This window comes from Grampus griseus (assembly GCF_964374135.1).
Source record: "Grampus griseus genome assembly, chromosome: 12".
Lineage (NCBI taxonomy): Eukaryota > Metazoa > Chordata > Mammalia > Artiodactyla > Delphinidae > Grampus > Grampus griseus.
Genome location: NC_139006.1, coordinates 17392509 through 17417560, shown reverse-complemented (window position 1 = coordinate 17417560; position 25052 = coordinate 17392509). Strand labels below are relative to the sequence as shown.

Sequence of the window (25052 nt, the reverse complement as noted above, 5' to 3'; positions counted from 1 at the left end):
TTACGGGAGTAAAGAGTTTCAGAAAACTCTGAAGACCTGGAGCAGGGGGGAAAGAAAAGCTTATAATTATGGATTGGGAGTTTTTTTGGGGGGAGGGGGTTAGTTAAGGAAATTTGCCCCCAAACGGAAATACTTTTTTAAGCACCCATTTCAGATCTAAATTTATACAAAAATAAATATGTTTTTGGGAAATGGTACGGCATTTTGTAAGGCACTTACCGTGAAACAGACAAAAAAAGTCATAAAGAATAATTTTATGTGCTGTACTTTTTTGGCTTTCCAATACCTTTTTTTTTTTTTTTTTTGCAGTACACGGGCCTCTCACTGCTGTGGCCTCTCCCGTTGCGGAGCACAGGCTCCGGACACACAGGCTCAGCAGCCATGGCTCACGGGCCCAGCCGCTCCGCGGCATGTGGGATCTTCCCGGACCGGGGCACGAACCCATGTCCCCTGCATCGGCAGGCGGACTTTCAACCACTGCGCCACCAGGGAAGCCCCTCCTTACCTTTTTAAAGATAATCTGCATACACTAAAGTGTATTTTAAGTGTAGAGTTTGATGAGTTTGGGTCAACTTATGCATCTATGTAGCCCCTACTCAAATCAAGATAGAGAACATTTCCATCACTCCAGAAAGCCCCTCCCTGACCCTTTCCCACTCCTCCCTTCCAGGAGATACCACCGTTTTAATTTCTATCACCACATACTACCATTTAAATCCAAACAATGCTGGAAGACAGTTATCACTATCTTCATTTTGTGGACTTGGATACCTCAGCCCACAGACAATCGGTCACTTCTCCAAGTGCACTTCTCCAAGTGCACTGGTGTCCTGATGAGGAAGCGAGTGAAGGATGTGGGCAAGTCCTGCCTGGCCCCAAGCCCATGGTTTTATCAATGATCATGCTTGGTATATACAGAGCTATGACACAGAAATTGAGAAAGGGGGCCCCCCCATTCTTCAGAAAGTACAAAAAAGCTCTGAAAGAAAGACAGGAGGTCATGTGTGGCTGAGAGCTTGGGTTTGGAAGTCAGACCTGAGTTTAGGCCCCAAGCCCTGCCACTTACCAGCTGTCTGAGTCTAGTCCCGTCTAGCGAGTGGGGACAGTGGCCACACCTTCTAGGGCTGCGAGGCCCCAGAGATCACTCAGCCCAGCCCCTGCCTCAGAGCAACACAAAGCACTCAAACTACGATGATCTGGGAATGCGCTCCAAGTCTCAAATTATCTTCTAAGTCCATTTCCAGGTCTACTGACATTCGACCAAAACACTAAGAGAGAAAGGCAGAAACCATCCTGATCTAGCTTGAGACTTCCAAGTAGACAGAGAAAGCCCTGAACCTTTCCAGAGTCCACCCTTCTAAAGGTCAGTCACTTCAATACTAGGAGAGGCCCTTGGAAAAAAGATTCTGGCTGTGTTCATCCCTAAGCCTGAGTCGCAGGGAGCGGAGGACACAAAGCAGTAGACGATGAGCCTCTCACAGCAAACCTCTCTTCGGAGGCCTCCTCAGCCATCCCTGCTGGGATCCTGCCTTTGTTTCATCGTTAATGAGGTTGGGGAGGTGAGGCAGGAGAGAGCACAACTGGTTACAAGAAAGAGGTAATTAACACTTGCAGTATTGGTTACTGATTCTACTCAATCAGAAGTTTATTCCAGTTAGATCAATAAGTCCAGGCTTCTCTTTCCCACCTCCCCTGAGCACACTGCTGCTGATTCTAAACAGTGGCTCTCCACTTTAAAAAAATCCTGATGCCTGGGCCTTACTCAGGGAAATTCTGATGCAATTGGTCTGGGGGTGTGGCTAGGCAATAGCACTTTAGAATTCCAACTCCCTAGGTGATTCCAATGTGCAGCCAAGATTTCAACCCGCTGTTCTAAAAGTTCTGTGTCGCCCCACTCCAATCAGCCTACATTTAACTTCCTGGTCTTGGAGAAGCTCCCCAACCTCTGGCTCTATAAGTCCTATGAATTTCTGACCACACAGAAAAACAAACCAAATCGGAAACAAAAGCAGGCCCCTGCTTCACAGCTTCAGGCCGCACACAGACAAGAAGCAACTGTACGCATGCTTAAAAAATAAAAATCAGCCTAAGGGGTAAAACCTCTGACTCGAAAGGAGACCCAGGCAAGTACAACAGGAAAAAAGGCACCAAATCCCTCACCCTTCGAAGTTTCCTCTACCTCTGTAGAATTGTCTCGTGTGTGTGTGTGTGTGTGTGTGTGTGTGTTGGAGATGTGTGTAGAAAGTCTGAATAAGAGTTCAGCAAACCTAAACCTGCAGTTCTGTGTGATGTTCAGACAAATGGCTTCACCGAGTCTCAGCTTCCTAACTTGTAAAATGAAGTTAAAGCCATAATCTTCAGAATAACCCTCAAGGAATAAATATTTAAGTATTTAGTATAGTTGTCCTTGAGGCCAGAGCTTCCCAGCCTTGGCTGTACTGGAATCACCTGGGTGCACTTAAAAAGTGGTGATTCCTTGGCTTCACCCAGAACAATTAATCAAACTGGGGAAGGGCACGGCATCTCAGAAACTAGTGTTTAAAAAGCTCTTCAGGTGATTTTAATGTGCAGCCACAAAGCTCAGGTGTTTCTTTAACTAGCTAAGAGTCATTGTCTTGAGGCTAATTATAAAACTCCCCCTACCCTCCAAATCAGGGCACTTCTACAACTCAGAGGTCTGCTGTTCCATTTCAACAAAACTAAATTCAACCAGTGGACTTCCCTGGTGGCGCAGTAGTTAAGAATCCACCTGCCAATACAGGGGAAACGGGTTTGAGCCCTGGTCCGAGAAGATCCCACATGCTGCGGAGCAACTAAGCCCGTGCGCCACAACTACTGAGGCTGTGTGCCACAACTACTGAAGCCTGGGCGCCTAGAGACCACGCACCACAACGAAGAGTAGCCCCTGCTCGCCGCAACTAGATAAAGCCCGCGCGCAGCAATGGAGACCCAATGCAGCCAAAAATAAATAATAAATTTATGAAAAAAATAAAAAAAATTCAACCAACCACATAACTGTAGCATTATTTTGCATCCAAAACTTACAGGACAGCCACTGATATTTCCAAGAGTTTTGTCGAATTACTTTCTCTTCCTGTGTTGTGCACACAAACCATTGGCCTATTTCTTTCAGCAGGCTAGTGAGGAAAACGTTATCATCACTCCCATTTTTAAGGGGAGAAAAGTAAGTACCAGAACTATTAGGATCCTCTGACTCCCACTCTCATGCACCTCTCATTACAGAGCCCAAATCAAGAAATCATCACTCTCATCCCCTGCAGGGCTTGCTAAAACAGATTGCTGGTCCCCACCCCGAGACTGACTCAGTAGTCTGGTAGGTCTAGAAAACTTGGCCATTTCTAACAAGTTCCCAGGTGATGCTGCTCGTCTGGGGACCACCGTTTGAGAACCACTGCTTTAATGACTTCTCTCCCTCAAGTGGAACTTACTTTGCACAAAATGGAGCTGTTCAAAGTCAGATACGGGTTGAATCATTTTTTTCTTCAACATTGGCCTTGGGACCGGTGTTCCCTAAAGACTGCACTTGCCAGGTTAAAGACTTGGGGCAAGCAAGTAAAAAGAGGGTCTGGGCTGAACTTTGGTCATTCCCACCCAGGGAAAAAGGGCTATTCAAGAACAGACCCTTGAAGGATTCCAAGCACAGAGAAACTTCCCACAGCTAGAAGATAAGAGTGTGAGGCATCCCCAGCTCCTTAGCTGTGGCCACCCCGGGTCTCGACGCAAGTGACTAGATAGGTACCCAGGCGCCAATTAAGGCGCTGGATTCCGTGGCGAAGGTACCCTGACCTCAGGACCCTGGCATCATACCTCCACGGAGTTCCCAGCACCGAGCGCACGCCCACCGGCGGGCTCCCTCGGTTTCTTTCCTCCGCTCCACTGGCCCGTGTGTTCAGACGCACTTGTGAGCCTCGTCCCCACTTCACCGAAACCCAGCGACTCTAGCATAACTTCCAAAAACCCCCAACACTCCGCTCCAAGGAATCCCACTTCGCCCTCTCATAAATTACCCATTCTCCTTCACAGCCCTGCCCAAATCCTCATTTTCCACTCCAGATGTCTATCTTCAGTGACATCTCTTTGTTCTCTTTACAATCACCAATTCTCATTTCCGACCAGCGCTGAAGTCTCAGACCCCCCACTCATCCATGCACATATCTATTCCACGAGCCCAAATGCCCTTTCCCGGATCCCCCAACAGCTAGGGACAGCACTCCCCTACACACACACACACACACACACACACACACACGCACGCACACACACTTCTCCGTCCAGAGCCCTTCCCCCACCCCCGGCCTCGCCCCCCATCCATTCCCCCAACCGCCTCTCTCCTATCGCGACAGCCCCTCATCAAACCCCCTCCTCTCGGTCCTTGCCCCCTTTATTCTACCTCTGTCCCGCTCTCTCGCCCGCCCAGAGCCCCCAGTCCGCGGGCAACGCCCTCCTTACCATGAAAAGCCGGAGGACGCCGGAGTCTCCAAACCCGGACTAAGAAAGACAGGAAACACCCAGCTCGCGTGAGCCTAGGGCGGAGGCGGGGCCGGGGCGAGGACTTCCGCACTCGGCCACGCCACTTCCGCCCCGCAGAGGACACCTTCCTAAAGGGTCCGTTGTACTCCTAGATATCGGCCGCTTTCCTTCAAAGTTCCCTGGTTGGAATGGGTTGCATCTCTTCTCGGCTGGGTCAGGCATTTATCCCGCTCCTAATGCTCCGCTTTTTCGGCTTCCATAGAGGGGGACAAGGTGCAGGGAGGTTTTCCTTTCCGGACGAAGAAGCTCTTTGGAACTGTCGTTTCCGGAACTGGATAGTGGTTTCCCGGCGGAGCTCTCAGAGTGAACATCCCGGGGCAAGATGGCGGTCGGGCCTCGGCTGCTGCCCCGGGTCAGGCAGAGCTCGGGGGTCTTGGGCTGAGGCGGTGGTAAACTGCGGCCCCGACCCCGAGCGCGGGGGCCTCGAGCGGATAAAGGTCTACGGCCTGCGGGTAGCGAGTGGCAACAGGGTTGTGGGTTCTCTGGGTAGTGGGGCCGGGGACTTGGAGGGAGGTGCCCCTGGGGCTGGGTCCCTGCTTCTCCTGGTCGGAGGGGCAGGTGCTGGGGGCTGGCTTTCGGGTTCCGGTAGGGGTTGGGGAGGGGTTCTCCGTGACCTTTTTATCTCTGGGGTCAATGAGATAAAAAGGGGCAATAGGCCTTTATAAGCGGACTAGCGCTGGACGAAAAAGATTTGTTATTGTGGTTGTTGATGCCGGGGAAAGACGCCGGGCCGCAGAAGTCACCCAAACCGGAGTTCGAACCCTACTCACTGTAACCTTGGGTGAATTCTTTCTCCTCTCTGAGCCCAGTTTCCAACTCTGTGAAATGGAGTAATTAGCTCATGTCACAAAGGGTATTGTGTAATTAAAGTTTTAGAACCATGTCTGACATTCAGCGCTCAATGGAAGCATTTGGTGTTAATGATACCAATAAAGGAAAGCTTGGTAGTAATTTGACTTTTAGCCCCATGGGCAGCCTTGCATTCTCGATTTTTCTTTGCCTTCCGTGAATAGTGGCGTCCCTGGGTCTTCTCTGTTGCACTTAAAATAAATAATTGCTTTGGGGTTAGAAGTGGGTTCAAATTCAGGAGCCTAGTGACCTCTGACAAGTCATGTCCCTTTCTACATTTCATTTTCTCTGTGTGAAGGTGGGATTTGAAAGCATGCACCTACATAGGCTGTAGCCTTCAAAACCTGTTGCTTATTCTTAAGAAAGTTAGACTGTTGAGACCTGATAGAGCTGAAAAGACAGGTGGTTAAATATCTGTACAGTGTTTGATCCATGGTCCACCCCTAACAAATGGTCATTCAACCAGGTCCTTCAACCTAGCTGCCCAGCTATTCCCACCATAAGCGGAAAATTGCCTTGGGCTCAGACAGCAGTTATATATGGTGCTTCACCTTTGAACTACACTCTCTAGACTGTCAGGCTCTTTCATAGTGCTCCATGAAGTTGGCCTGATCCGGAAAAGATTGATTTTGAACAGTCTCATGGAACTATAGAAGTAGAGAAGAGTCCTGACTCAGTATTAAAATCTTGACTCTGCCGCTTTTGGGATTATGGGAGATATTAAATGGGATTATGGGAGATATTAAATGATCTTATAGGGTTGCTCTTCTTGTTAGATGAGATCACATAGAAAGGACTTGACAAGCAGTGGGTACTCAAATCAACATGTTTCCCTTTGCTTTTCAGACCATCTTGGTTATCAACAATCTCTTGTTTCCTAATCTTTCCACCTATAACATTTTTGTTTCCCTAACTGGATTGTAAACTTCTTAGGGACAGAACAGTAAAGCTCACTTACCTGCTATCTGCTTTCAGATACTCCTTATTAACATTTTCCCGTTTAATCTAATCACAGTATCCTGATGACTAAATCGAGATACAAGAAGGATAAATTTTCATTTAATCCTTTTAGCAACTCTAGGAGGCAGGTACTATTATTATCCTCAATTTACAGATAAGGAAACTGAGGCCTAGAGAGGATAAGTAACTTGGCCAAATAAGGTAGAACCAGAACTTGAAAGAACCAAGGGCTATTTTGACCCAAGGCTTTCTCTGCTACTCACAGCCTTTTCTATGCACAGCCTTTTCTTTGATTCTCCAGGGCATTTAGCAGAGTAAGTACTTAATAAATACTTCTGATGTGTTTTTATTTGATTGATGAACTGTAATAGATGTTATGCAGGTAGAGGAGGTGAATAAGAAAGAATTTGAAGAACTGCAAAGTATAGACCATTATGTGATGTAAACAGAAACCAACATAGAGCGTTGCCAAGGGGATGATGATCTCAAGGAAGGGATCTTATCCTGCAGGGCCCGCTGGGAGAAGTGAAGTTTTGACATAGTCTTAGAGGTACTTAGTCACAGTTGGCATGCAACCTCCTGTTCTTCTATTGGGAAAAAGTGCTCTCTTCTCCTTCTGCTCCCTCCCCTTCTTCCCCCTGCCCCCCAAGAGGGACTGTCTCCACGTTAAGCAAAGAGTCTACCATTGTGCTCATGGCTTGGGCCGGCTTGTTTGTAGCTCTCAGGACCTTGAAGCTGTTACCCAATATAAACAGGGCCCAGGGCTCATAGCCCAAGTGACAGGACTGGTGAGTCTTAGTACACCCAGGGATAGAAAAAACTCTTAACGGGTGACTGTTATTTCCTACCCAGAGAACCACAGTGCCTGTACAGATGAGGGCCTCTGCTGAAGAGTTTTAAAAAAGAAAATCTTTGTGTCTATAAAAATAATACGCCAATTAGACTTACTGACTGTGCGCCCCGTCAGCCACCTCTATAGGTGCTTGAGGTCATCATCTCATTCAGTGCTCATGATCGGCCTCTAAGCTGATTAACAGACAAGACAGAACGACTCCGAGATATCTCCCCCGCGGTACACGGCAGAGCTAGGGGCTGGCTCCAGCTCTGACTCACAGTGCCATGTCACGCTACCACATGCCTTCTGTGGAGAGTTCGAAAAACAGACTAGTTAGGGAAGCAAAATTTCCCACAGTTCCCCTACCTCAAAACAACCACTCTTTTTTTTTTAATATTGAAGTATAGTTGATGTACAATATTATATATAAGTTACAGGTGTACAATATATATGTTACAGGTGTATAACATGGTGATTCACAATTTTTAAAGGTTTTGCTCCATTTGTAGTTATAAAATACTGGCTATATTCCCCATGTTGTACAAAAGATCCTTGTACTTTATTTTATACCTTGCAGTTTGTACCTCTTAATCCCTTACCCCGATACTGCCCCTTCCTCCTTCCCTCGCCCTACTGGTAACCAGTTGTTCTCTGTATCTGTGAGTCTGCTTCTCTTTTGTTATATTCATTAGTTAAAACAACCATTCCTAACGTGTTTTTCCCCCCAGTTTTGTATCTACCTGCGCATGTGATTTTTTCTCTTTCGTTGTGTAATTGGGATCATGTTGTAATAGGGAAGAACCCTTTGTATTCTATTACAAGTTAATCACTAAAGGGATGTTGCCTGTAAGCTTAAATTGTACATAATGGCCCACCTCTGGGAACCCTGCCTCCCAGGTAATGAGCATTAAGCTAAAATACCTTTGTTTAGCTCACAGAAACATCCTGACCAGGCCCACCTCTGAATGACTGCAGGGAGGAAGAAATTAACACGTCCCCTCTGGAGGCTGACCAGAACCAGGAAATGTTTGACTTTCCTCCCTCCCCTTTTAGTATAAAAGAAGCCTGAATTCTAATTCAGGCAAGATGGTTCTTTGGGGCATGAGTCCACCATCTTCTCGGTTTGCTGGCTTTCCAAATAAAATCGCTGTTCCTTGCCCCATCAACTCGTCTCTCGATTTATTGGCCTGTCTTGTGGCAAGCAGTATGATATTGGACTCTGTAATAGTTTTGGTTCGCAGCCGGCCTCCTTTTCATTTCTTAGACATAAATATTTTTCCAACTTGCTGAAAATGTCAAACATAATTTGCAATGGCTTTTAAACATGTCATCCCCTCTGTTATTCTTAGTTGCCATCACAAAACATTTACAGCTTTAATTCAGCAACTTCTTTGGGCTTATTCTGAACCTATTCCCTTTCAACTGTGAGGACTGGGGAGATACGTCTACCATTTGGATCCAACATTAACTAGAGAGGACACAGATGTTTTTGCACTGTCTTTATTACTTTTTCTCAGTGAGGGAGGTATATGATGCCTACCTAGAAAACTAATCCTAAATCTGGATTTTTTTTCTTCTGCTTCTGCCAGAAAACACAAGCTCCTCTGAAGTGAGATGTCCTCAGCTGTGAGCCCTGTGCAGAATCACTAATGACTGATTACCTGACATTTCTGCGTCACCGGCAGGTCCTCAGGTGAGTGCTCCAGACTTCCACTTCTGGGGCAGAGTGAATGGTTTGGAAGACTGGTACCTTTTTATTGCCTGTCTTCTCACGCTCCCTCCCATCATCAGGTAAAAGTTTCAAGATGGTCTTACAGGTACTTAGTCACAGTTTGTGTGCAGCCTCCTGTTTTACTATTGGGAAGAGGCTCTCTCTTCTGCTTCCTCCCCCACCCCCGACACCCCATGAAGGACCGTCTCCATGTTCGTTTGTCTTGAGAATTACTGATGAGAGACCCACGTGTAGGAAAAGCCTTACTGTTTAACAGATGTGAATCAGTGTCGAACAGGGGCCACAGAGGTCCCCCGATGTGTTGACATGGGAGGAGCCTCTCGTGACCTTCTTATCCTTGATGTTTTCACGTGGACACTGCTTTGAGTGAGGTAACCTGGTGAAGAGATGGTTTACAATAAGTCTAGATTTCTGAGTATTTCATTTCAGTGCCCATGTCAGCTGGTCTGATTATATATTTTGGATAGAATGACAAAGTTTTCAAGCATCTAAAGACATCATCTCAGTGTGGGAGGCTCTGTGGACCAGTGCTATGTGCTCTAGGCTGATAGCCAAAGCCATCCCTTTGGGAAAAGACAGTTACTGATGATTTAGATTAAAATGTAATGGCTAATTTAGAGTCCAAAAATACCAGTCTGTGGATGGGGGCCTTTCTACTCTAACGTCTTCCTCAGCCCTTGGCAGGATGGGAACGGTGAGGACAACAGAATAAGTTATGCTTAAAACCAAACATGTTCGATTTAATGGCTTGTCTGGCATTCTGGAATCTTGTACCTTTGGCTGTTTTAGTGTTTAAATGGCCCTTTAAAAAAAAATGAAAGGCTTCTTTTGTGTTGGGCACAAAGTAGGTATCAGTAAATATTTGTTGAGTGAATGGATAAATAAAATAATGGTGACAGTAAATAATTATGTTTAATGTTTTTCCCTTAAGTCTTCACTTGGCAAAATAAAAGTTGACTGCTCAGTGAAATATCCAGGGACCTTTGACTTAGAGGATGCCTGGTTTGAGTTAGAGCTTTGTGGTTGGAATTGATTCATGCTTTGTTTATTCATTAAACCATCGCAGAGCCCAGACCCTATGCCAGGCACTCTGTTGTTTCTCTTAAAAAAATGTGATAACTTAATACAGGAAAAAGCATCACTGGTCTGAGGAGTTGCATGAAAGGAGCCGACAGGAAGCTGGGACTTGTGCGGGGACAGCTATCAGCCATTTGGGAGGGAGCTGGGGGGTCCCGAGGAGCTTTCTGCTGCTGCCCAAGTCCCTTCCTGCCCTTTGCTCCTGAGCCCCTTTCCGTGAGTGTTTTTAGTATAATGACCTACATCAGCCACTTGCCATTTTCTTTGCAGGGTTTGTGCAAGTTTGCAAACATGTTCACTGTTTCTCAGACCTCGAGAGCTTGGTTCATTGATAGAGCCCGTCAGGCTCGAGAGGAAAGGCTGGTGCAGAAGGAGCGGGAGAGGGCAGCTGTGGAGATTCAGGCCCACGTACGGAGTTTTCTCTGTCGGCGTCGACTGCAAAGAGAAATCAGGTGGGTGTCAGGAGCTCCTCAGCACGTTTTCTTTTGTTTCCAATTCATAGCAAAAAAAAAAAAAAAAAAGATTGCTTTTCTCTTAACAGTTCTTGAACAGCCTTCCAGCTGCTTTGAACTCCTAATTTAAAACGTCTTTTTTTACCCTTCCCTCCCTAGGAGAGAGATTGATGAGTTTTTTAAAGCAGATGACTCTGGGTCCAGTAAAAGAAGTGCACTTTGTATTTTTAAGACTGCCAGGAAACTGCTGTTCTTGTTCAGAATTAAAGAGGATGATGAGGTAAAATAATAATAGCAAACCCACATCGTGCTTATGTGTCAGATCTTTTTGTAAGTATTTGATAGATATTAACTCATTTAGTCCTGACAGCAGCTCTGTGAGACAGGTTCTGTTACCCCCACATCCTGCCCCTTTTGTTTTCTTGGAACCTGTTTCGTAGGGATTATGCCCAGTGCTGGGAATCATCACGATTGTTTTCACATTGACTCTTACAGGCACTTGTCCTCAGGTGCGTAGGTTAGCAGATTTATGAGACACAGCATGGTACAAGTCATAATACATGGTAACTGACAGGCGGTGGTGAGGACATTGGAGGAAGAGGTGGGCTGTGGTGTGCCATCAGAGGGGTGGCCGCTCCTCTGCTCCAGCCACTGGGGGACTGATACTCTGATTTTTTTAAAGACACTCCAGAGCTGTTTGACACTCAGTTTACTAATTTGTAAAAATTGGCCGCTAATTTGAAATTTCTCTTAAAATCCTGCAAACCAAACAAAACAGGCTAGTTTTACCTTTGGAATTAGAAAAATCAGCCTAGAAAGAAAATTCCAGGGGAGCAGCTAGTCATCTGTAACAGTACTAATGGAGACCCTTGAGGAGGGCCTCTGTGTTCCTGGGGGTTAGGCATCCATTACTGCTAAGCTTCACATTGTGCCAGACCCTCTTCTGGGTACGGGGCCCCAGAAGGAAACAACGTGGGCAAGGTCTCTACCCTTGAGGAGCCTGTAGCCCAGCAGGAGAGAGAGAGGAGGACGCTGGCAGTAAACGCAGTCACGCAGATGAGGACAGGCAGGCGCAGGGAGGTGACGCCTGTTTACAGAGGAGGAAACCGCAGCTCAGTCTGGTAGAGCAGCAGCCAGGGCCACACCTCTTTTAAGGGTGGATCCAGGGTTGGTACAGCCAGGGTGTACCACTTTTCTTGCTTTTGCATTTCAAGATGAAAGTGATGATATGACAGTTCGTGAGGCAAAAGTCAGCATCCGTGGTGCTTACAAAATGGCAAATGGCTGAGCACAATTTAGGAGACAGCTGCTAGTCTGCAGGAATCCAGGCCCAGTTTGCCAGGTTGATCTTGTTTTTCAAAAGGAGCCCCAGTCTAAAACACTTGTAGGGCTCATCCTGCCTGCGGGTCACCAGTTTGAGAGCCTTTCCTTAGGCTTTCTGATCCTCGGTCTCCACATCTACAAGTCGGAATTAAATAGGATCCCGATGTGAGTCATCTGGCGTCAGGCCGGCACATCCATGCCAGGGGTCCGCGGAACATTTGCTGCTTTCTCATTTCTCCATTCATTGTGAGAATTTATAACCCCCATTCTGCCTCTCTGCAGAGATTTGAGAAGTTGTGTCGCTGCATCCTGAGCAGCATGGATGTTGAGAATGAACCCAAGGTAAGTGGGGCGGAAGCCAGAAAGTCTCCCGTGACCACTCAAGCTGGGCTGTTTGCCTCTGAAAATTCCTGTTGAATGTTCTGACTGTTGTGTATGACTCTGCATGTTCGCACCCATGTGTAAGTAAGTAATGGATCGAAAACATTAACAAAGTGCAGGTGAATTCCTTAGTCTTTGCATTATCCAAGAAGCTGTGCGCTGCTCTTGCCTCATACTCAGGATGGTAAATCCACTTACCAGGCTAGTTTTACCTTTGGGTTTAGTGTTAAAATAAGTCCTCCTTGCTGCTTATTTTTGTGTTCATCCCCCTGCCTTATCTGGCTCTGGACCTAGCTAATTGGTCCCATTCCAGTAGCTGGAATGTGTGGCATTTGATCCCTGCAACTGCCCGTTACATTTCCCTTTTTCCTGTTTGTAGGTATGGTACGTGTCCCTGGCTCTTTCCAAGGATCTCACCCTCCTATGGATTAAACAGATCAAAGACGTCATGTGGTATTGCTGTGAGTTTCTTGAGCAGCTCAAGGTAAAAAATAAAAACAAGACTGTAAATCTATCCCTCCCACTTGAGGCCTGTAGAATGTATTTTCAGAGTCCTCCTGGTTCCCTCATAGGTTATACCTTTGTGATGTATCAGTTGGAGTCTAGTAAAGAATTACTGGAGCCCCTGTTCCCAGAGAGTGAGTTAGATGCTGTTATCAACTTGAGAGCTTCTTTCATGCACGGTGTTTTGGACATTGACCTGCACTTACCACAGTCTTGATGGCAGGGAATCTTGTCTTCCTTTCAGTGCTTTTGATATAGTGGATACTTTGTAGCTGGCATTATTATACTAGTCAGGCCCCTTGTTACAGTGCAGAAACCCAACATGAGTGCAGCTGGTAATACATACTAGAGCCAGGGGGCTTCTGGATTTTCCCTCTCTTTCCTTCTTTCATGTGTGCTCCCTTTTGGAATCACCTTGTCCTCTCCCACTCTAATCATGGCAGCTGGCAGTTCTAGCCTCACATCCTGACTCTGTCTTGACCAAAGACAAAAGGGAGGCTTCCCCCATCGATTCAGAAATCTGGGAGGACTCATAAAGGTCCAGTGGGATCCTGGTCTCAACCCTGAACTGGTCACAGTGGCAAGATGGGTGGGGTACTGCCACCAGCCCTGCCTCGTCCAGTGCCCACCCTTGTGTTATGGGAAGGTGGGCAGGGGTGTGAGTGTGTACAAACAGCAGCCATTTCCACTTTGCACGTAGGGAGGGAGAAGTTTCAGGGGCAGAGGCTTGGCAAGGACTCTGGTAGTAACTGAGCAATGGAGCAGATGTCCCTAGAGCACCCAGTGATCCATTCCCAGACATCTCTCTCAAGGCACTTGTGAATGGCTCTCTTGGCCTTGACCCAGCATCAAGCATGAATTATAGTCATCGTTATAGTAACAGCCAATAGTATCAATACATAGTGTTCTCTGTGTGCAAGGCACTGTTCTCAGTGCTTTATATTCATGAATCCATTTATTTCTCACAACAACTAAACGAAGGAAGCAGTGTTACTGTCCCTAGTCAACAGAGGAGGAAGCTGAAGTACAGAGAGGTTAAGAAACTTGCCCAAGATCACACAGCTAGTAAGTGGTAAAGCCAAAAGTCTGAGCCCAGAGTCCTTGTTATGTTCAATTGCATTTATACTCTGTTGCTCCAGTGTACATGCATACATATGTTAAATACTGAATGCGTACATGTAGCAGGCCAGCCCTGGTCATTTTGTTTTCTAAGAATTCTCAATTCTCCATTCCCAAGAGTATTTCAATTCTATGGTCAAGCACTAGTGTGCTGAAATCCCTGTTGTTTAACTCTTATAGTTGTTGTTTAACTCTTATAGTGGTCATTCCTCAAGAGAAAAAGAATAAAGACTTAGAATCCTGACTCATTGGTTTGCATTCAGAAAAGCTGTAAAGCGATTGCTCTACTCTCTTGGACTGGAGGGCGTGTGTCTTAATCTTACTCTCTTTATTGTTTTTAGCCTGAAATTTTACAAGACTCCAAACTCATCACACTGTACCTCACGATGCTTGTCACCTTTACAGACACTTCAACATGGAAAATTCTCCGGGGAAAAGGTCTGTGAGACTTGCTTCAAAATCTTTCCTAAGTAGCATTTCCATGGAGAGTTCGGGGACCTTTTCAAGAAGTATTTTTGCTGCCACAAGCCTCAGGGAAGGCCCTAGAACCACACACATGGAGACGTTGCACTATGGTATCTAGGATAAGTTCAGTATCGTGTGCTCAGCTCTCTCCCTTCTTGGAATTCACGTTTGAAGGCACAATCCCTCTGAGCTCATTTGTTACAACTCCCACAGCACCTCAGCCTTCAGATTGATAATATTCACTTAAGCCTCATCATTTCATTTGGAGAATATTCGGCAGCAAATAATTCTATTTTGCCCATAAAATTGCATGGTAAAGCTGCCTTCTTCCTTGAACACTGAACTCGGCCTTACATGTTTCATACATTCACTTTATTTATCCATTTACCCAGTAGCCTGCTGTGTGCCAGACACTCTGCAGGCACTGGAGATAGGGGAGAGGTCACTGCCCTCCAGGGGCTTTAGGTGCTGAACTCTGTGTGCCTGCCCTTCCTCCCAGCACCTGAGTCTGGTGGGGTGGGGAGGAGACAGACACTGAAGAGAGGTTGTATATATATGAATATCTGAGTAGTATACGTGGGTGTGTAGGTCACGACAACAGTGTGACAAGGGGCGCTTGGAAGGAAGAGCCCAGGAGAAACGAGAGTGCAGTGGGGAGGGAGGCCTTGCCTTGTGTGGGGCTCGGCCTTTCCCGAAGCAGTGACATTTGAGCTGAGAGCTGCAGCGGGAGGTGGAGTTTGCAGAGCACAGTGGTGGGGCAGGACTCTGAAGCAGAGGAAACTGTGTGCCGAGGCTCCAGGCCAGGAAGGAGGGTTCATTTAAGTCATGATCCTGGACTGGGGGGGGATTTAGAACTCGGTGCGTTCTGGCCCTGCCAGGGGGCTTGTATCCCAGTGGGGAGAGGAGGTAGCCACCGGGGGTAGAAAGTGCCAGGCCCTCGGAGGGAAGTAGAAAATGTGCTGCAGGAGCTTGGAGGCCGGGGATGATACTTCTGGGAAACCAGAGGTCCCGTCATCTAAGAGGTTACGCTTCCACCGGGCCTTGCAGGAGAGAGAATTCTGGAGATGTGGCGTCTCCCTGTCCTCTGGTGCCAGACCCCAGGGGAGCAGGAAGGCAAGCCAGAGGAGCTCTCGTTTCCTTACGGCCTGGGGCCTGGGGTATGTAAACAGTTCACGTTATGGCCAGAGATTTTTTTTCTCAGACTTTTTTCTTCGTTTAGGTGAGAGTCTTCGACCAGCCATGAACCACATTTGTGCAAATATAATGGGCCATCTCAACCAGCATGGATTTTACTCTGTGCTGCAGGTCTGTGACCCCATCCCTAATGCGGGACTCACTCTCCATACCTGAACTTGGGTTTTTACCTCTGGTTTCGGCCTATCTGCTGCCCTCCTCACAGAAGCGCTTTCTGCAGGAAGCGCTCTGTCCTCCCTCCCCGACCCCGGCTTTGACACCCTCTCGATTTGTGTGAAGGGAGGACAGTGACTGGGACCCCTTCACTGTGCTACATTTTTGACTATGAGGATAATCCAGTCATTTGAGACTTAAACTCAGGAAGGAGGTCTCAGGATGTATTCCCTCAGGTTCCTTCTTGGTTGGTGTCTGGAATCGTCTTTCTAGCTCTGTGTCCTCAAACAGCCTTCCGTCCACACTGCATGTTATCGTGCCAGTTCATACATCCAGGGAATTGTCAGAAATGTAACTAATCACTGTTGAAAAGTATTGATACTTTGGAATTCTTGAGTTTGAGAAGTGACATTGATCTAGGCCGTCCTCCGGCCTGGCACTGAGATGGGCTGTTTCCTGGTTGGGTTTCACTTTCTCCTCATGACAACCCTGCGAGGTGCTGCGGCAACCAAAGGTGGATTCTCAACAGTTCATCTCAGTGGAAGAGTCTACTTGATGCCATAACTCTGAATTGCTTCTAAAATAATTGAGATTTTAAATCTGGTGTTCTTCTTATCGGCTGCTAATTTTTTTAACTATTATTTTTTAAAACTCAAGTGTAATATTTAAACTAGAGAGAGAGTGGTACAGTGAACCTCCATACATACCCATTGCTTTTCTTTCATTTTTTTAGAAACATTCCAATACAGTTTTTTATCTGAAGCACTTACTGTACATTTTTTACGTGCACATGAATATAAAGTTGGCGTCGCCCCCTGACCAATTACAGTGTTCTTTGCAGGTATTGTTAACCCGTGGCCTGGCGAGACCCCGGCCTTGTCTGTCCAAAGGCACTTTAACAGCAGCCTTTTCCCTAGCAATGCGGTGAGTAAGAAACTGCGCCTGAGGAGCCAGCTTGCTTCTGAAGGCCTGCTCCTCCTGCTTTTCTTCTCTTGTTACTGGTATTAGATACGGGCTTGCCCACTTTGTTAGAATTTACAGGAAGTGTTGTTCTTGATGAAAATGACACATCTGTGACTGCCCTGTTCTTAATCTTCCGGCTGTACCCTTGAATGTTTTTGCATCATGATTTGAGGGAAGCTATTCAAAATGAATTGCTTTTATTCTGCCAGGGGCCAAGATATGACCATTTTTCCTTTTGAGCTTTTAGTTGATAAAGGAAACCTAAGAGCTGAAAGAGGCCCAGCAAAGGGCAGGGTGAAAGGATTCAGGGAATAGTGTTGCGAACACGGGTTTAAGACACTGGAGTTCGGAGGACCAGAGAGGATGTGATATTTATCTTCACTTAGTCAGTTTGGAGATGTAAAGTCGTAAGAAGCTAAATATTTCCTGATAGAAATCATACCAGCAAGTCTGAGAGCTGCCAAGTGTAAAGAGCTGTGCTTGTTAATGGGTCCAGAACATACTTAAACTGCTGAAAGGAGCAGTAACTTGGAGAGTTGTTAATAAGATAGCTTGATAATCTGAGATCATCTTAATCCCCAAGATAATAATAATTTGGGAAAGAAGGAGTGTTGTGGTCAAACCAGCTTGGTAAAGCTGCCCGTCTGCCCCTTCCTGGTAATTCACCAGGCACCTTCCTGCTGAAAGCTCTGACAGATCCTGTGGTAGCAAACTCTTTGGGCTTGTTTAACCTGATTTGACCCAAACATATCTGAACATGGAGTACTCTCGCCCAAGTTTTAGATGATGGAACATGTCTGTTACTATCCTGTGGAATCATTTTCCATGGAACACCAATTTGAAAAATGATGGTCAGATTATAGGTTGGCAAACTTTTTCTGCAAAAGGCCAGCTAGTAAATATTTTCAGTTCTGTGGGCTACGCAGCTTCTGTCACAACTACCGTGCCACTATAGCCGCCAAGCAGCCATAGACAGTACATACACAAATGAGAACAGCTGTGTGTTCCAATAAAACTTTATTTACAAAAACAGGCAGTGGGCAGTTTTTGACCTGTGGGCCACAGTTTGCCGACCTGATCTAGACTGTGTTTTCTACTAACCATTAGCCACGTGGGGCTGTTTAAATGGAAGTTTATTAAAATTAAATAAAATTAAGAATTCAATTCCTTGGTTTCATTAGCCATATTTCAGGTGCTCGGGGGCCACGTGACTAGTTGAAAACCATATTGACAGCACAAATGTGAAACATTTTCATCATCACCAAAAGTTCTATTGGACAAGGCTGGTGTACACCATCCAATAGAAATATGATGAGAATCACATTAAATAAGTCAAAAGAAAGGGGAAATTGAGTTTAACGATATATTTTATATAAATTGCTATATCCAAATTTATCATTTTTGCATGGAATCAATACTTTTAAATTATTTTAATTAAAATTAGATAATTTATTAATTTTTCTTTCCGTGCTGAGTCCTCAAAAAGTGGTGGCTATTTTACACTTAAAACATAGGAATTTGGCCTAGCCACATCTTATGTGCCCAGTAGCCCCTGACATGTGGCCAGTGGCTACTGCATTGGACAGCACACCTCTAGAGGCTAGACCTTCATAGCAGGAACAGAATCCAACTGGTTATGCTATGATTAAAGAAGTAGAACAAATTATCTAGGTAACAGTCATACGTTCGTTACATACTTTGAGAGGAGTTTCATAGAGATGTATTTAATGAGTCGTAGCACATGTTTTCCTAGATCAGGTTTACTGCAGCTCCCTCTCCTGAGTCACCTGAGCAGCTCATTCCAGCAGCATCACCCACCCTCTCCTCTGTCACAGACAGCGGAGGATTGACACACAGACGCCTGAGCCCAGGAGTGCAGCAGCATCCTCTAGCTCCCCTGTCTTCCATCTCCCAAGAACACAAGTCGTCTTTCCGTCCCAGCATCCTTCCCTTGTCCCACTGTGGCTGCAGTTCACACTGTGATCCACCAAGAGGGTCATCTAGTCATTCCACCACGTTTCTTCTCCTTTGAGAATATAATAGCGTCCATCATTTTAAGTTTTTTCTTTCCATATGTCAGAATCCATTGACTCACTTGTTAAGGCCAGGCTGTTCTAAAGCCTTTTTCTTGCATAGTGCACTTTTTTTCCTCCTCTGAATATTTGTAAGTAATTGAACAGGACCAGGACCTTGTAAAACAAGATATTCAGTGGTTTTGTCATACAATATGTAGATACTACTACTAAAAGTCTATGAAGTCATAATTGATATGTTTAGATGTGATCACCAAGTCCTATAATACAAATAGCTAACATTCACGGGCCGCACGTTGTTTTAAGACTTCTACACACATTAACTGACTCCTCACCACATTCTCGTATCTCCATTTTATAAATGAGGCAGCTAAGGCCCAGAGAGGTTAGGTCAGTTGCCCTTGGTCACACAGCCGGGAGGGGCAGGGCCTGGAATTAAACCTGGGCCATCTGACTCCAGAGCCCACACTTTTTATTCTTTACTCTTTATACTTGCTTCATATATTCAACACATTTTTATATTCTAAGATCAATATATATGTCTTAAATTAATGGCCCATGGGAACCTTCCCAAACTCACCTTGTTCCATTTATTATCTGGATATATATTCAGAATAAATTGCTTAATTGAAGTATGAGTTATTGGTGACTTATCACCCAGTAAACATACCCATGTAAGCACCACCCCACCTGTGAAATAGAACAACAGTAGTAGCACCCCAGAAGCCCCTCTTTTCCTCCTTTCCAGTCACTTTCCCCATCCTCCTCTCCCGTGTACATAGTTTCTCGTTCTGCTTTTTTTTTTTAAGTTGATTATAGCATGAGGATTCTCTCATGTCAGTAAAACTTCAGTAAATTGATTTTTCATAGCTGCGTCATAGACTAAAGTATCACTTATTCAACCTTCCCCCAGTGAATGGGCCCATTTTCAGCCTTCAGTCTTCCTAGAAGTCCTGTGAAGCATAATTCCAAGGGGTTTGGGGGTGTTGGTAGGGTTGTTCTTTTGTTCCAGGTTCACATTAAACGTGTCTGAGTAAGGTGATATGTCTGTGTCTAGCCCTGTGATTGCTGCACAATTTTCAGACAATCTGGTCCGGCCGTTCCTCATCCACATTGTGTCTGTGCCCGCTCTCATGACTCATCTCAGCACAGTGACCCCTGAGGTGAGTGGGCTCTGAATTCCCCCAATTCCATCTTTGCCTTTGTCCTTAAAATAGAAAGTAAAATGTTTTCTCTGTTAATTTCTACCTCGTCTCCTGATGATTCTCCTAAATCAGTAGCTACCGTAGACACACTTGTGTTAGAAGCCCAGAGAAAAAGGGTCTCATCTTTGTTCATTTTCTTCTTGGTGATGGATAACATGTTTGGCAGATAGGGGGTGATCTGCAGGGATAGAGTTCACACTCTGGTGGGAAGCTCCTTTTATCAGCTTCCGCTTTAACAGTCTACGATTGTTTGCAGCGCCTCACTATTTTAGAATCTCATGACATGCTCCGTAAATTCATCACATTTTTAAGAGACGAAGATCGATGCCGTGATGTATGTGAAAGTTTAGAAGGATGCCATACACTTTGTCTCATGGGTAAGTATCTATGGCTGGAATTTTATTGTGTTCTGGGCGTTGGGAAAAGCCCAGGTGTTTAGCTTTCCACCATTCTGGAGGCCACAAGCTGTTTTTAGTAAAAGTTGGAAGTGCTTACAATAAAAGACAGGTAATGAGGTAAACAGTTTAAGTAGACACATGAAAGTGAAAATCACATGGAAAAATACATCAGCCTGGCAAACTAGCTGAGTGACTGTAAATGAATGTTAACTTTCAGCCCTTAGCTTCCTGGCAGCCAAGGGAAAAATGAAAACGAGTTACCTGGATAATTCTCATCTCAAGAGAGAAGAGAGCACAGTTTGGTGGGGCTTAGATCAGAGTAGGGTCTACAATGTCTGTTTTACAGTGTTTTCATTTAGATGAGAAAAGGGTTTGGGGATAGAGAAGCATTTGAAACAGCAGAGGTACACAACTCTCGTTGCCTAATTAGAGGAAATTTATTTTACATAGAAAAAGGTTATTGGGGCTACATTTTAAGGGAGTCGATGGTAAGAGTCCTCACAGAAAACATTAAATAAATTCAGTGAACACTGAATAACAGTGATTTTCCAGGACTTTTCAGCTATTCTTCAGGAGGTCATTTCTTGTGTTGACCCTTGGTTTTAGAATCTTGGTGTAAGAAAATGTTATACTAACTTAAAAATCTGTGTACCTGACATTTTACACGTTACCTCATATAGTCCTCACATCAAGAGTGGGGGTCATCACTCCAGTCTTACAGATGAGCAAACAGACTCAAGAAGTAGGTTGAGGGTCACCTAGCTCGCCTCTGGCAGAGCCAGGATTTGAGGCCAGGTCTGCCTGTTTCTAAGCCCTGCACAGCACTGCAGCCCCAGCACTGATGGGTTCCTCTCTACGTGGAATTTCTTCCTGCACGTAGACATGGATGCATGAGCCCCAGGCAGAGAGCAGGGCTGGGAGGTGAGGAAGCGTGTCTGTCCGGGCCTACCGCACTCAGCCTTCTCTCTTTGTAGGCAACCTCCTGCACTTGGGCTCCCTCAGCCCCAGGGTGTTAGAGGAGGAGACGGATGGATTTGTGAGTTTGCTCACCCAAATGCTCTGCTACTGTCAGAAGTACGTGTCCCAGAAGAAATCCAACCTGACCCACTGGCACCCTGTCCTTGGCTGGTTCTCCCAATCCGTGGACTATGGGTGAGTTCTGGAGGCAGATCACCGTCTTCCTTGTCTCTGCCTGCCTCTCTTCCACCACTTCCCCCTTTTCATCGAGATTTGTGGGCCAGGCCTGCAAGCTAGCTACGTAGGCATCAGGAAGCTTTTGTCAACTGGGTGGTAAACAGGATGAAATTAGGATGAAGAACAGATAGAGGGTGTCTGGGATGTGACTGTGACACGTGGGGCCTGGGGGGAGCAACAATGCTGCTGGCAGCACAGGAAGTCTGTGTGGAGCGAGAGAGCCAAGAAAGAGCTTGGTGCCTTCTGCGTCCAGGCCTCAGCGGCAATTTGTGGATCCCACTTCTCTTATAGCATCTTACTTGCCGTGCTGAGTGGCAGTCCCCAGCTACCCTTCCGTGTGGCCATCCAGCAGGTGGAACTGACGTGCCCGCTCTCCTGCTCTCCCCTAGCCTTAACGAGTCCATGCCCTTGGTCACCAGACAGCTGCAGTTCCTGTGGGGGGTGCCTCTGATCCGGATCTTCTTCAGTGACATCCTGAGCAAGAAGCTGCTGGAGAACCAGGAGCCGGTCCACGTGCCGCCAGCGTCCCCACAGAATGTGCTTCCTGTGAAGAGTGAGTGGCTCTCCTTCCCCGAAGTGCAGCGCCTGCCTGGCCCTGTGTACCTGCTCCCCTCTGTCATGTGACCTCTGACTTCTCCCCTGAAGATTTTGAGACGGCTTAAATCAAGTTCACATTTAGCAAAACACTGACTGGAAGTCCTTAGGGATAGTAAACAAGGACTAGGGAAATGTAACTATGTGAACAAAATCAAGGTTGTGTGTAGAGAACATCCACAGATGATGCATGAGGGCTGCCATGCTTATCTCTGAACTGCCATTTGGCTCTGAATTTCCAGTGGCCAAAAATGAAAAGGGATTTGTGGACCCTTTATTACTTCTCATTAGTAGGAAGAAGGAGGAAGATCTATTTCTTAGGGGAAGTAGAGCTTTTCTGAGCTCCTAATCATAAAATAAATCTCCCCTGTGGAGCTGCTTATACAGGTGGTAGTGGTCACTGACCAGGCTGCCACCTCAGCGGCATCCCCGTTGCAGGGTCGCTAATGGGTTCCTTGGAAAGGTTTCTTATTGCGCACTCTGATAAAAGTAAGGCAATGCTGTTAACACATAATTCAGTGGAGTTACTTGCCTATGGCAGATTGCCAGGTTCGGTGTGGTTTTTCTTCTGCCACCCAGTGTGTCACAAAGCTCCGTCTTGTAGCTGTCAGTGAGCATGGGCTCAGTGTAACTTCAGCAAGATATAGATGCGAAGGTGTAAAACGAGAGTACAACCCCAAACTGATAATGAGTACTGGAGGCTGATGCTCCTACTTCCCTCTGAAAGCACAGAACATTGGGAATTAGCCAGGCCCCCCACCTTTGCCCCTCTTCCCATAATTCAGTCCTTGGAAGTTTCACCTTTGTGGGTTCTGAAGTTAAGTGGTTACAGTAAAAGAATCCACAGTAAGAATCAAATATGTTTGGCTTGTTCTGACAGATCTTGTGCTGTTCTAAAGAGGTCTTTGTGTTCTGTCTACAGACCTTTTGTTACTGCTTTTCTGATTTACCCAAAAGAGATGATTTGAATCAAAGCTGCAGCCTCACTGTCTGGCTCTGGCTGGAAATTAGGAGCTTTACTGAAGCGCTCTTCCCTTTGTGGGGTGGAGTTTGGCAGATGGCTGAACTTCTGCTCACACGTTCCTCCTTCTCTCCACGCCAGCTCTCCTGAAGCGTGCATTTCAGAAGTCGGCGTCAGTTCGGAATATTCTCAGGCCAGTTGGGGGTAAACGTGTTGATTCTGCAGAGGTACAGAAGGTTTGCAACATCTGCGTCCTCTACCAGACCTCGCTGACGACTCTAACCCAGATCCGGCTGCAGATACTCACAGGTCTGGAGTCCTGAGGCGGTCTCCGCTATCTCTCACATTTGCCAGACAGGTTTTCTTAGAAGTTGATTCTCTCCTGGCTTCCTTGACTCAGAAAATAGATTCTGAAGAAGGGTATTTTTGAGCTATTCTTAGAACTTGATTCTGTTCAGTTAAATAGCTTAAGGTCATTGCAGTCCTAGCACTTCTAGCTTGTTCCTGTGACCTGGCTTTTATTTTCATTATGAAGTGCAACTTGCTTTTTTAAAAGTTAACATTTTTTTATGAATAGAAAACTAGAAAAGACAAGGAAGCAGAAAAAAGAAAACTTAAACCACTCTTAATCCTACAGTCCATAGATAACCACCTGATCCTGAGTGTGTTACATAAATATATATTTAGATTGAAATGCATAGTTTTATTTTTTCCTTTCCATTAATCACATTATAAGCATTTTATCATGTCAGAATTCTTTAAAAACCTCATTTTTATTGGTTGTGTAAGATCTCATTGCATGGATATGCCCGACATTTTCCTTTTTAGCTGAGCAAGGAAGAAAGTCCCCACTGTGAGCAGCACAGGAGTTGGTAGTATGATGGGTGTTATGAGGACAAAACGTCTATAAACCTTGAAGCTGTTGACTGCATAAAGGGCTAAGAACTTCTCTGTTACATTTTACGTTTTTTAAATCAAAGTGCTGCTACTTCTGTCTTTCACATTTACTTACTCATCTTCAGATATTTATAGAGCACCTATGTGTGCCAGGCACTGAGGATGCAGAGGGGAATAAGACAGCCAAGGTCTGTGTTCCCAAGAGGATTACATTGCAGTAGTGAGGAGACCAATGATAAGTCAGAGGAAAGTATATTTAATATAATGAAGGACACTGTGACAATGAAAATAATGAGACATTGTTGACTTGGACTAGGGCAGGGTTTCTCAGCCTTAGCACTGTTGACATTTGGGGCCAGATAATTTGTTGTTGTGGAGGGCATCCTATCCATTGTAGGATGTTTAGCAGCCCCTGACCCCTACCCATAAATTCCAGTAGCACCTCTCTCCCACTTTTGACAACCATACATGTCTCCAAACATTGTCAAATGCCCCCTGGGGTGGGGCGGTGTGCAAAATCATCCTTGGTTCAGAACCACTGGGCTGATGGAGATGGAAGCCGGAGGATTTACAGTCCACTCCAGGAGTGGAGTTTACAGGTCTTACTAGTAGATTGGATTTGGGGGAGTGAGGACTATAAGTTTCAAAGATGTTGCCAGATTTCTGGCCCAAGCAACTGTGTGGATGGTGGGGCCATTTGCTGAGCTAAGGGATGTGGGGGGGCAGGAGGTGGAGGGGGAATTGTGGGCCATCGAGAGTTCTGTCTGGCTGTGATGAGTGTAAGGTACCTGCTGGACCTGCAGCAGAGATGCCAAGCCAGCATACTGTATACTGTGTGGAGGCTTGAGCAAAGGGGTGGGGTGAAAGGCCTGGGCCTGAGGGCCATTTCCCTAAGGAGAGTGCAGAAGGAGAAGGGGCCCAGATGAGCTGGCACCGCAGCACAGTGGGAAGGTCTGGGAAGCATACTGAGTGAGATGATTTTGAGGTAATAGCCTGTGTCCACCTTTATAAGATAACCACATTAAGCATCCCCCATTGTCCCAATGAGAGAATTGAAAAAGAAGTTTTTTGGCCAATTTGAAAGTACATGATTTTAGGGAATTCCCTGGCGGTACAGTGGTTAGGACTCAGCTCTTTCATTGCCAGGGCCTGGGTTCAATCCCTGGTCGGGGAACTATGATCCCACAAGCTGCACTGCGTGGCCAAAAAAAA

General features: G+C 45.9%; 2 protein-coding genes across 8 annotated transcripts in view; one reads left to right on the top strand and one right to left on the bottom strand.

Annotated features, from left to right (window-relative positions):
* KCTD10 (potassium channel tetramerization domain containing 10) overlaps positions 1-4545 on the bottom strand; it is a 34356-nt gene extending 29811 nt beyond the window's left edge. For all 5 annotated transcript variants that reach the window (XR_014297504.1, XR_014297505.1, XR_014297506.1 and 2 more), the window contains exon 1: positions 4471-4545. Coding sequence is in view for 2 of the 5 variants with exons in the window: in XM_082667332.1 (XP_082523458.1) it covers positions 4471-4473 (3 nt within the window). In the remaining 3 variants the exon portion in view is untranslated. The remainder of the gene's footprint in view (positions 1-4470) is intronic.
* A 318-nt stretch (positions 4546-4863) lies between these two features.
* The window catches only part of UBE3B (ubiquitin protein ligase E3B), a 57458-nt gene continuing 37269 nt past the window's right edge, over positions 4864-25052 (top strand). The window contains exons 1-14 of one of the 3 annotated variants that reach the window (XM_082668228.1): positions 4864-5003; positions 8785-8888; positions 10275-10456; positions 10616-10736; positions 12062-12121; positions 12540-12644; positions 14125-14221; positions 15468-15553; positions 16437-16519; positions 19649-19754; positions 20053-20173; positions 21169-21346; positions 21808-21941; positions 23085-23252. In XM_082668228.1, the coding sequence (XP_082524354.1) occupies positions 10296-10456; positions 10616-10736; positions 12062-12121; positions 12540-12644; positions 14125-14221; positions 15468-15553; positions 16437-16519; positions 19649-19754; positions 20053-20173; positions 21169-21346; positions 21808-21941; positions 23085-23252 (1420 nt within the window). In that variant the 5' untranslated portion in view covers positions 4864-5003; positions 8785-8888; positions 10275-10295. Of the gene's footprint in view, positions 5004-8784; positions 8889-10274; positions 10457-10615; positions 10737-12061; positions 12122-12539; positions 12645-14124; positions 14222-15467; positions 15554-16436; positions 16520-19648; positions 19755-20052; positions 20174-21168; positions 21347-21777; positions 21942-23084; positions 23253-25052 lie in introns of all 3 variants that reach the window. The other 2 variants (XM_082668226.1, XM_082668227.1) reach the window with 2 other exon arrangements.